The sequence below is a fragment of the Carettochelys insculpta genome, chromosome 3 (assembly GCF_033958435.1).
Source record: "Carettochelys insculpta isolate YL-2023 chromosome 3, ASM3395843v1, whole genome shotgun sequence".
Lineage (NCBI taxonomy): Eukaryota > Metazoa > Chordata > Testudines > Carettochelyidae > Carettochelys > Carettochelys insculpta.
Genome location: NC_134139.1, coordinates 107,849,403 through 107,862,116, shown reverse-complemented (window position 1 = coordinate 107,862,116; position 12,714 = coordinate 107,849,403). Strand labels below are relative to the sequence as shown.

Here is a 12,714-nt window from a genome sequence, read left to right as displayed (position 1 = left end):
TTTAGTCAGGGAAAAGTTAAGATGTGGGACTAAGATATTTTAATAAGTTGTTTGTAACATACAAATGTATCCCAAAATAGAAATAATCATGTAGCCGGAGCCTTAGAGTCTTCACATTCATGTCCCAGGGTATTACAAACAATTTACTGGAATATCTTAGTGCAGTGGTCAGACTTCTTAGTCCAGTGGCCAAGTATCTGAGTCCACATGGCCAAACACTGCTCTCAAAATAGCACTGCTATTTTGAGTGCAGTGTTGCATTCCCAGTAACCCAGTTTGAAATAAGCACTTATTTTGAACTCTGCTGCAGTGTAACCTGCACCAGGTTTGAAATAAGATGTGTCATAACTTGCTTAACTTATTTCAAGCTAGGGCTACAATGTAGCCCTCGCCTAACAAACTCTTTGGATTCTGATATGTTGGTGTGTTTCTGCAGAGGCTTTTGTGCAAACTAGCAAATTCACTGCTACAATTCTGCCTGAGGACTGGACAATTTCTTGCTATGTATTTGATACTTTGATTATTCAATAACTCTAATTTTCTTTTATTAATGCGACTCTTCAGTTAGTATACGTAGATAAATTCTGAAATACATGTTGACCTGGGGTAAGTGTCTGTCTGATCCTTTGGGACTGGTAGGACTTCATGTATGGTGAACATTTTTTCTCTCCAGTAGCCTCTCATTATATAACACCAGTTTTTCTCAATGGGAACAAATGGGTAGAATACGTAAAGGGAACTGTGTTTTAGCTTCTTGTGAGCCTGTGGTGCTACAATGCTTGTTTTGTTAGTGGTTTGGTATATCTAAGTATATAATAAACCACCACTTTTTGGGTACATATGTCCTGTTTTCTTGCAATCTGCCATGAATGTGGCATTCTCGGTGTGGTCCATTCCAGGCACCAGTCACAAAAACATTTAAAAGTAAACTTTTTTTCATTTTGGGAGAAGAAAAAGCATTTTAAGCATTAGCACTCTTCTATGTCAAATATTTTATAAGGAAGACAAAAGAAATAAGGGGCCAGCCCTGTTATCTTGACTCATGTGAATGACCTTAGTGAAATTAGCAGGATTATTTGCACAAGTAATGACTACATGTGTGAGTAATGGCGATGTGATTGGTCCCCTAATTTGTACATTTTTCAGCTTCTGCGGGCTGGCATGCTTTCATATAGAAGGAATAACTATGTCTTCATTGTCTGAAAGAGGGGTTTCAGAATTATCCTACAGTGACATTTAACTTAGTTTTTTATTTTCTTTCTTGTATTGCAGGTACTGTCTGCCTGTGTGCTAACCATAATCCTAGGATGTGTATTTGGACTGAAGCCTAGCTGTACAAGAGATGGTAATTAATGTAATTCTCCAATATAAATAGTCTGAACAACTCCTTTTAAACAATTCACCATGAAATTATCAGAGTATCATCCATATGTTACAGGGAAAAGCAACTGTCTCCCTGCCTGAAGTAGTTTCAAATGTCAAACTTTCAGTCCGAGGACTTCGTATTCCTATAGGTGTCTTCTGATTCATTGGTGTCACCACACCCTCCTTCCCCAGCAGCATTAGAGGGTTTGTTCAGATAGGAGACTGGGAAGAGGTAATCTAGGGCAGTGGTTCTCAACTAGTGTTACATGTAGCCCTGGGAGTGCACAGAGCTCTTTCAGAGCATGCATTAACTCAATGTTCCTCAACCTTTTTTATGAATTAAAAAATTGGACTTATTTTATGTTCATCTAATTTGTTTATTTATACTTTTTGGACAGTCATATGTCTGATGACAAGATTATTGCCCATGGGCAATTTCTTCCAACCCACCAGTCATGACTAAGTTGTTTACAACACGTTTGTTTAATGGTAGAAAAAAATTGTGTGTCAGAAAATGGTAGGTTCTAGGGGTACTTTTGAAAAAGGGGTACTTTATTTTAAAAAGAAAAATAAATAAAAAGGTTGAGAAATATTGATGTAGGGACTGGAGCACATGAGGAAACAACTTCACTGGTGAAATGAATAAATCCTCCATGAAAGAAATCCAACATGGGCTACGTCTACACGTGCACGCTACATCGAAATAGCTTATTTCGATGTAGCGACATCGAAATAAGCTATTTCGATGAATAACGTCTACACGTCCTCCAGGGCTGGCAACGTCGACGTTCAACTTCAACGTTGGGCAGCACCACATCGAAATAGGCGCTGCGAGGGAACGTCTACACGCCAAAGTAGCACACATCGAAATAAGGGTGCCAGGAACAGCTGCAGACAGGGTCATAGGGCGGACTCAACAGCAAGCCGCTCCCTTAAAGGGCCCCTCCCAGACACAGTTGCACTAAACAACACAAGATCCACAGAGCTGACAACTGGTTGCAGACCCTGTGCATGCAGCATGGATCCCCAGCTGCAGCAGCAGCAGCCAGAAGCCCTGGGCTAAGGGCTGCTGCACACGGTGACCATAGAGCCCCGCAGGGGCTGGAGAGAGAGCATCTCTCAACCCCTCAGCTGATGGCCGCCATGGCGGACCCCGCTATTTTGATGTTGCGGGACGCGGATCGTCTACACGTGCCCTACTTCAACGTTCAACTTCGAAGTAGGGCGCTATTCCCATCCCCTCATGGGGTTAGCGACTTCGACGTCTCGCTGGCTAACGTTGATTTCAACTTCAAAATAGCGCCCAACACGTGTAGCCGTGACGGGCGCTATTTCGAAGTTGGCGCCGCTACTTCGAAGTAGCATGCACATGTAGACGCGGCCATGGAGTGGATTGTGACAGGTTCCTTCCAGACTCAGAACATAAAAATGCCATTGAGTGTAGGGCCTTTGCAAGTTTAGTCAATACTCTTGCAATAGTATTTACCCTGCTATTCCAATCACTGGTAAATCCCCACTGCAGTATGTTTGGTAATGCTCTTCCACAGTGGGGCTGTAACAAGTCCAGAAACGCCCAGCCCCTTGGCCTAGGGCGGGCGGTAGCAAAAAGGGGGTTAGAGCACCAGCCCGTACTCAGTTCGGGTGGTCAGCGGCTCACTGCTACAACACCATACAGGCCCCAGCCCTCAACCTAGGGTGGGGCCGCAGTTCACAAGAGTAGTATAGTTCTGGGCCCAGCCCTCAGTCCAGGGCAGGGCAGCAGTTCACAGGTAATAGTACAGTTCTAGGCCCAGCCCTCAGTTCAGGGTAGGGCAGCAGTCCCAAGTACTAGCACAGTTCTGGGCCCAGCCCTCAGTCCAGGGCAGGGCAGCAGTCCCCAAGTACTAGCACAGTTCTGGGCCCAGCCCTCAGTTTGGGGCGGGGCAGCAACACAAGGGTTTAAAAACAAAGCCCAGCCCTCAGTTTGGGGCGGGGCAGCAACCCAAGGGTTTAAGTGCAGGCCCAGCACAGGCTGGCCCTGTCAAGGGGCGGGGGGGTAGGGGGTCGCAGGCCCTCCCACTCCACTGTGACCCGGCCCGGGGCCCTGGGGGTCGCTCACACGCAACGCCGGCAGTGGGGATCCAGACCGCAACACACTGCCATTGGTTCGTGAGCGTCGTTCCCCGGGCCACTTCCTACCTCACCCTCTGCTGGCGGAAGGTCCCAGTCCATCTGGTCGAGGGGGCCCCCTAGGTCGGTCTCCTCCGGGTCATCCACCTTCGGGGGCTCCGGCCAATCGTCCATAACAATGTCGCTAGGGTAGTCAGGTGGCGGCAATACAGGAGACGCAGGGCGGTCCTGGGTCTGAGTGCTGTAAGGATCCGCCAGGACTCTGGGGCAGCCCACTCCCGGGGCCTCTTCCAAGGTGGGGGGTCTCCACCGGCGGGAAGGTCCTGGTAGGTCTGGGAAGTCCGGGTAGTCTCCTTGGGGCATATGGACCCGGGATTGCTTGGAGCCGCTGGGGGCCTGCTCCTCTGGCCTGGCCGGGCGGCCGCAGGCCCTCTCCCTTTGGTTCCGAGGAGCTCGTGCAGGCACGTCCTCCCTGCCCGGAGGCCCAGGCCCGAATGGGTCCTGAGTCCTGCCTTTGGCTCTTCTAGCCCTTGGCCCCGCCCTCTGAGGGGCGGGCCTCTGGTCTCCTGACTCCGGCCCCGCCCACCAGGGCCTCTGCATAGCCTCCCCTGCCTCTGGGTCTGCAGGAGGCCATACTGACTCACTACAGGGGCCAACAGTCACTGTGGGCCCTGGTCCAAAGTGGGAGGGAGGCATGACCCTGCATCCCTGAAAGGGGTGGGACCAAAGGCAAAAGGGGCAAGGCCAAGCCAGTCACCCTTAGCGCTGCCAGAACGTGGCGCTGGCTCCCCCTCAGCCACGCGGATTGATGGAGCAGCACTACTGGCACTTCAAAAGGGCCTGGAGCATGTTTTTTGTTTATGTATAAACCAGTTATACATAACATTTAGTACACAAGTCACCATGATCTGTAACTTCAGGCAACCACAGCTTCCTGGAAAACTAGAATAATATATCTAGCTAAAAAGTGATACAGTACAGTGGTACCATTTCATATAACGATCTTACTGGTGTTCCACAGCATATTGACCAACTTAGTACAGCATTAATGTTTAGCCATTGACATCTAAATGCTCACCTCGTATCTCTACCAGCATCCCAATAGTCACACAGTGCTTGTTTGAGAGAAATAGAAAAAACATGAAGGAATGTTATTCATAATACTTTTAGTTCCTTAATCATACCCATAGGTGGAATAATTATAATAGTACAAAATTTGTGTCTAGAGCAGGCTTGAGTTTTATGCCCTTTGCAAATATTTGTCTTGTTGCAACTGTTTGAGTTCTGCCCTATTTTTTGCTTATACCTGCCAAGTGCTTAATACTGAGATTACTGAAAGCAATGACGCTGTCCAATATTTCAGTCAAAACTTGCAAAGGCCGTTGCTTTGAGAGGACATTTGGAAGCTGCCGCTGTGATAGAAATTGCGTTGAACTTGGAAACTGCTGCTTGGATTTTCAGGAAGCATGCATACAGCCAGGTAAGGGGGCAATGTTGGAACGGCAAAGGGAGAGCCATTATATCAGCTGCCTAATAAGGCAGTGCTACCTGTTGGGGGTGCTAGTGAAGAAATGTCAGCAGCAGCTACTGGCAGTTTAAACACCATTTTGGTTAGACCTGCTGTAAGAACATGGTAGTTAACATGCCATTGATCTGTCTATAGCTCTTGAACTGAACACTTTTGGGAAATCGGCTTGCTACGAAGGGTATAAATTGCCATGCTTCAGAAAAGCATAAAAGGCTGCCTTTTATTGTCCTCCTTGATCTGTGGCAGTATAATGATGTATAATGGTGTATAATGTCATGTGTTATCAACTGGACATGTCTTACTGCTTTTTGAAAGGTCAGATTCTGCTCTGTTATGCATGTGTGGACTCCTCAAAACTCATCTTATGGATCAGTTGGCAGAATTTAACCCTTAATGTTTGTTACTTCTAAGGGTAGACAAGAACTTAAAAATGGTGGCTTTGACATTTGATTTCTAATTGTAGCTCATATATGGACCTGCAATAAGTTCCGATGTGGCGAAAAGAGGCAGCCGGGGAATCGTTGCTCCTGTTCAGACGATTGTGTGGAAAACAAAGATTGTTGTGTCAATTATTATATAGTTTGCCAAGGTAAATTCCCACCTTATTTTCCCAACCACACTCTAGTTGTTTGAAAAGAACAATAGACAAGTTAGGAATCAATGTTAATAGTAATGCTTTCAGTCTTGATCTACCCCACCCCCACTCTCCCCTGCATTGATTTAACCTACGCAACTTCAGCTATGCAAATAGCATAGCTGAAGTCAGTATATTTACCATGGTGTCTCCCACGTGGTATGTTAAGTGGAGGTTGCTCTCCCATCGACGTCAGCTGCTCTTTTGTTGGTATAATCCCATAGTCTATGGGAGAGCACACAGAAGTTGATTTATCGCATCTAAGCAGATGCGATAAATCAAGCACCATTGAATCCACCGCCATGTAGCAAAGACAAGCCGTTAGTCTTTAGATTTGCCCTTAACAGGAATAATAAGTGTCAAACTTGTGTCTAGAGCATGCCCTAATTTTCTCAGTTTTTTAAATCTTTAGATCTTGTTACCACTGTTCGATTTCTGGCCAACTTTTTGCTAATGGCTGCTAACTTTTTCCTATTAAGACTACTACAAGTAATGATGCTATTACCTGAGAGACCCTGTCTTTCTGTCCTAAAATGGTGTGAAAAAGAAAAGGGTTTTGTTTTTTTGTTTTTTTGTTTTTTTTTCAGAAATCGATGGGCATTTAGCAGATCAATTTTAATTAATGTGAGAATTACACAATATTTGTTAACGCAACTGTACCTATTTTAGGAGCGAAAAGTTGGGTTGAAGAAGAATGTGAGGACATTAATGAACCCCAGTGCCCAGCAGGGTAAGGATAGTCTCTCTTTATTTGGAAGCCTGCTTTTAAAACAATATTTTTAAGGGTAATATTATGTCAGTAAACAAACAAGCTGATAAGTTCTCACCTCAGCTGTGTCTGAATAATAATTACACACCATTATTAGTTATAGTGTTTCAGTAACAGTACAAATACTGATGTTTTTATCCTGGTAAAAGGTGCAAAGACTACTTTATAAGAGTCTCCCATATATGTCCAGTCCTCATAGGTGCTAGGTTCTTACTGTTTTGTGTCTAAACACAACTGCTTGGTGAACAGTATATAGACTATACATGGACTTTTATGATCACATGCAAAATGCAAATTAGTTAAGTAAAATATGCATAAAATGTCCTATATGGAACAGACAAGATTTGTGTAGTATAGCTTCTATAGTTATTAACATTTGTACACTTTATAGATTAAATCAGTTCAAGTTCTCAGAATTTTTGTTCCTTTTGGTTGTGGGCTTTTTTTTTTTTTTTTACCTTGGAAGATCAAGCCACGTCTGGTAATTTAGTAACCTGGCTTTGAAAACTAGTGCTCTAGACAACAGCAAATTAGTTACTTAAGGTTCCTGGTATTCTGCCATCTGGGGCTCGTTTGGATCCAGTCTGGGCTGTGAGAACTGGTTTCTGGAACCAAAATAGCTGTGTTTTGTATTTGCTATGGCTATGCCATGCCACATGTCTGGGGGTTTGGGACCACTGTGCATATATCTACAGAGTTCCACAGATCCAGAAGAGGTGTCCCCCCCCGCCCCCGTAACATGTGGAGAGTCCTTGTCCTACTCTTCTCTACTCACTCTAAATGAAATAATTTTTGACCATTTCTTCTGAATTTGTTCCAATTATGTGGACCATCTGGATTATTACCTATGAAATATTTAAATTGTAAGGAAAATGCTGACCTTTATAAAATAGTTTTAATTAGAATCACTCAGATTTCATACTGAAAAATCTGTGTGATCAACATATCTCAGTATATCTCTGAGGCAACAGGTAGGCCACATGGTCCAGCCTCCCCAGCAGTTCTAATTCTGCAGTCTTTCTGTAAACCACATTCCAACTATGAAGGGAGTAATGGATCAAGTCTGACATCAACAATGAGCATGAGTATGAGTTGCAGATGCCCATGGGTAGTAAGAGAAAAAAAGACCTACAATTAACGCACATATTTTGACTGAGATGCTCACAAAATCAGCCTTATAACTGAAGTTAGTTTACAATTCCATCACGACGTCTGAATTTTGGCTTCCTCCAAAGAGGAGTCCAAATATATTTAGTCATAAAACTGTCAGAATTATCTGTCAGAAAATGCAATTTCATCTAAGTCTAGGTAGTAGGCATCCTTCAGTCTGCATAGACTATGGATCGTGCCCTTTAAAGTTTCAATTGAGGACTTCATTTACAGCATCTATTGTGACTATGAAGACCCACACGAGAGTGACAGTCCTTGCTGCATCTCTTGCAGATGTAGTGGGTGTCTGGCAAGTCCTTATTGTGCTTTCTGTGCACTCGCTTCTCCTCTGCTAGCTGTCTGATCTTCATCTCGTCCTTCTGAAGGCCCTTGTGTAACCCCTGCCTCCATCTGCTGCGGTCGTCTGCTAGTTCTTCCCAGTTGTCCAGCTCGATGTCTACCTCTCTGAGGTCTCTCTTGCAGACATCTTTGTAGCGCAACTGAGGGTGTCTGGGAGGTCTTTTGCCAGAGGCTAGCTCACCATACAGGATGTCTTTTGGAATCCTTCCATCATTCATCCTGTGGATGTGGCCAAGCCAGCAGAGTCAACGCTGCCTGAGGAGGGTGTGCATGGTTGGGATTTCAGCTTGCTCGAGCATATGTTTGTATCCCAAAGTAGAAACTGCAGAGCCAAACACTATAGCAGGGCTATTTCAAGTGTGATATTTCATTTCCAGTAACCCTTGTCACATGAGGGTTATTGGATTGCTTGAAATAGCCCCTTATTTTGAACCCTGGTGCAGTGTAGCCAGCACCCGGTTCGAAATATGGGAGCTCAGGATTTGTGCAAGTTATATTGAGCTAGGGCTACAGTGTAGCCTTAGCCTAAATGTTTTATGCCGGGCGGGCGGCGGGGGGGTTGATTTCAATGGAAAGTTGTCAAAATCACTTCAGCTTGTTATATTTAGATTATGTCTTCATTGTGACTTTTTTACACTGTTTAATTTTATCACGTTAAATGTACGTATAACAGTTATAACATTTATTTTATGTACAGCCATTACTGAAAATTGTTTCCCCTCATAGAATCATTTCATTTCTGAAATATTTAAATCATATATGGGGAAAAAATGTTGCCAAATCAAGTTTTTGGGGAAATTCTGTTCTATGTAAGACTTTTTTAAAAAAATTTTATTTTTGTGTTCTAGTTTGGAACAGAATAACTTAGGAAATAAATTCCAGTTTCTAACCAGTAATAATTCCACCTCTCTTTTGGCCCCCATGCTACTGGCATGAAGAGGCCTTGTGGAGTCAGACAACAATCTGAGTTTTGAGAATTCATTCCCATCCAGGGTTCAGAGGCAGTTCAGGGTTGTTGCTACCATCTGGAAGCTGAGAGTATATCTTTACAACAGGGAAGAGTCACCCTGCTACGGTTATCTTCTGGAGCTTGATCTAGTGTACCTAGTGGGGACAAGCTAAATTGAACTTAGAGGGCGCCCCCATGGACTGTGGTACGCACTCTTCTTCTTCGAGTGGTCCCCGTGGGTGCTCCACAATAGGTGTCGGGCTCGCCCGGCACTGCAGATCGGAAATCTTCCAGCAGTTTCTCCTGGATCGCGCATGCACCGGTGCGCGCTGCCCCCCTGCGCGCCCCCGGCCGCGTGCATGATCCGGTCCCCGCCAGTTCCTTCTCAACCGCCATCGGCCGCAGACGGAATCCACTCAGGCTAAGGCCAGAGTCAGATTACTTAGTGGGTTTTTTCCACGTGTAATTTGTTGTTTTCGGTTATTAAACAGAAAAAAAAAAAAAGAGAGAGAAAGCAAAGACAAAGAGAATATCAGCAAGAAAGAAAAAAAAGGGAAAAGAGAGGAGCGGAGAAGAGAAGAGAGGACGTGAAGGCCATTTAGGCAGGCCGGTGATCACTATTGGGGGTGGAAAGGCACGGATTAAGTGCTAAGTACCCTATTAACAATAAAGGACTCACCGCAATGGCCTCTTCAGGTTTTAAAAAGCGGGAGTCATGCCGTGAAGATATGCCAGGCTCCGTGGGGCATAGCAAAGGCATCCGATGCCTGAGGGAATTACAGGCTACCCAGACGCATTCTCACTGTGCTAAGCTCACAGCCAGGGCCAGGAAGGACAGAGTGATGAGGTGTAAAGTGCTCTTGTTGATAAGGCTCTCCAGCCGGGCTTGCCGGAGAAGCCTCACCGAGAAGGCCCTCTGGGTTGCATACGAGGAGGGCAGCTTTTCTCTGACCCCCTCAGTGCAGAAACGGAGGAAACTCTCCCTGGCTTGATCCTTGCCGTGCGTTTGCAGTGAGCAGGACAAGCGGAGCACACAGCCACCAGCCACATACTCAGGCAAGCAGCAGCGCATGTGGCAGAGGCTGAGCCTCCGGCTATACAACAGCCGGCACGCGCGGCGCCTAGAGCGTCAGCCAGGCAAGCGCCGGAACCGGCGGCACCACCACAGGCGGCACAGACCCCCGCGGCACCAGCGGCGCAGGGTCGCCAGGCACAGAGCCTGCAGGCACCGGAGGGGGATACCTGTGCAGCACCACAGCTGACAGTGCCGAGCGCAGGGCTGAGATCCCCGGCACGGGAGGGGGCGGTGCCGGCCCCGCAGCGGAGGGACAAGGCAACATCAAATGCCCGGCACCGCAGTCCATCTCTGGACAGGGCCGTGCTGCTGTTAGCACCAAGCCCTCCCCCTGTGATACACACGCCGCACCGAAGGCCTGTGTCTCCACCGGCCCACCCAGAACCTCCTTCTCCGTTCCTCCAACCAATGTCACCATGGCTTGGGCCACCTTCACCATTTCTGGGATTGGATCCCCTGGAGTGCTATCACAAGCTAGTTTCACCTCTATCTGTGTTGTCGCGGAGGCCTCGCTCTCCCAGACATCGGGGGTACACACCCCGTGAGTGGTCCAGGTCTCTATCCCCGGACCCTTGCCCATGCTGCCATGGTCGTCCTTATCACGCTGGACACAGACAAACCACAGGCCTACACGCAGGGGCAGGTCCCCCCCAGCCGCTCAATACCCCCGTGGGCACTTCCGATCGGGGATGGAAACACAGTTGTCTCAAGGGGAGTTAATGTTAGAACCCCGAGACTTTCCTTCACAATCCTCCAGCGAGCAAGTGTATCATCGACCGCAGGAACCCGAGGGTTCGAGGGAGGTTTACCTTAGTGGTTCCTCCTCATCCTCCCCAGATGAGGCCATGGCCCCCGGGGATGTCTCTCCCCCGGATGACCTTAAACAGTTTCAGGAGCTGTTTAAAAGGGTGGCTTTCACGCAAGACATTCAAACGGCAGAGGTGCAGGAGAAACATCACAAACTCCTGAAAAACTTGAGACCCCCGGCTTCATCCAAAATTGCTATTCTGCTGTACGAAGACATTCTGGAGTCAGCCACTACTATATGGCAGACTCCAGCCTCTGTGCCGCCTACGAACAAGAGAGCGGATAAGAAATACTTTGTCCCGGCAAAGGGCATGGAGTTCCTCTTCAGTCACCCACAACCAAATTCTTTGGTGGTTGGGTCGTCCCAGCAGAGGTCAAAGGCTTCTCAGTACAAATCGGGGGATCGGACAAAGATGCTAAGAAGCTAGAGCTGTTTGGCAGGAAGGTATATTCCTCTCCTATCCTGCTTATTGAGAGTGGCAAATTATGGGCACACCTAGCAAACCATAATTTTGATAATTACTCCGGGCTTACTCCCCTCATGGATTCACTTCCGGAAGACAAAAAGCCGGTGTTAAAGGCGATTGTTCAAGAGGGCTACGCAGCATCGCGGACGGGAGTCCAGATTGCCCTGGATGTGGCGGACACGGCAGCATGTTCAACGGCTACAGCCATGGTCATGCGTAGAGAATCCTGGCCCCAGACGTCGGGTATCTCGAGGGACCTACAGGCGAAGATCGTGGACCTTCCCTTTGATACACAAAAGCTGTTTGCAGACTCAACCGACTCGGTCCCTCACTCCAGTAAGGACTCGAGAGCTACACTTAGAATCTTGGGCATTTATACTCCCCCATACAGGAGGGAAAAATTTTATCCTCAGCAGAGACGCTATGCTTACAACCACAGCGTGCTCAATATTAATGGGGCTACGGCCAAGGGTGCTATCAATAGCGGCAACAGTACAGAACTCCTAGGCGACGTTCTCAACAAAGCCGTACGCCCTCGGGTCAGGCCCAAAGGCAACAAGTTTGATGGGTATGTTGGGGGCTGCACTATCAATACCCTCGCTCAATGCCACTCTCCTCTCACGTTCCATCATCGCCTCAGACCGTTCCACTCCCAATGGCAAAAGATCACCACAGACAGATGAGTGCTGGAGATCATAGCCACGGGTTACGCGATCCCCTCCCAGTCGCTTCCACCGACGAAGCCTCCCACCAGGCCTCACCTCAGGGACGCTGCCACGAGGCGAGGCTCAAGCAGAAGGTGACTCACCTTAGGTTCATAAGGGTGGTGGAAAGAGTGCCGGAATAATTCCAGGGAAGGTTTTTATTCACGCTACTTCCTACCAGAGAAGAAAACAGGACACTGGAGGCCCATCTTAGATCTTCGGGGCCTCAACCGTTACTTGCGCAAGCAACGTTTTCGGATGATCACAGTTGCTTTGATACTCACAGCACTGGACGATGGAGACTGGGTTTCAGCAGTCCACTTACAAGATGCTTACTTTCATATAACAATCCACCCGGCACACAGATGCTTCCTCTGCTTCACGGTCGGCCAGGAGCACTTCCAGCACAGGGTTCTTCCATTTGGCCTCTCCTCGGCCCCCAGAGTCTTTACCAAAACTCTGGCAGTGGTGTCAGCCTACCTGCACAGACAGGGGGTGTTTATTTTTCCCATATCTGGGCGACTGCCTGCTAAAAGGGACCTCAAAGGCAGAGGTCTCACGCATGATACGCATCACAGCGGACACGTTTCTTCGCTGGGCCTAGTCATCAACCTCGCAAAGTCAAAGTCCGAACCCACATAACATATAAGCTGCGTCTACACATGCACGCTACTTCGAAGTAGCGGCACCAACTTTGACGTTAGGCAGCGAGACGTCGAAGTCGCTAACCTCATGAGGAGATAGGAATAGCGCCCTACTTCGACGTTCAACGTCGAAGTAGGGACCGTGTAGACGATC

The 12,714-nt window shown here is 47.4% G+C and overlaps 1 protein-coding gene across 1 annotated transcript in view; it reads left to right on the top strand.

Moving 5' to 3' along the window:
• The window catches only part of ENPP1 (ectonucleotide pyrophosphatase/phosphodiesterase 1), a 104,535-nt gene that overhangs the window by 25,160 nt on the left and 66,661 nt on the right, over positions 1-12,714 (top strand). Inside the window, exons 2-5 of the mRNA XM_074990556.1 lie at positions 1,273-1,345; positions 4,838-4,954; positions 5,466-5,591; positions 6,306-6,366. Of these exons, the coding sequence (XP_074846657.1) occupies positions 1,273-1,345; positions 4,838-4,954; positions 5,466-5,591; positions 6,306-6,366 (377 nt within the window). The remainder of the gene's footprint in view (positions 1-1,272; positions 1,346-4,837; positions 4,955-5,465; positions 5,592-6,305; positions 6,367-12,714) is intronic.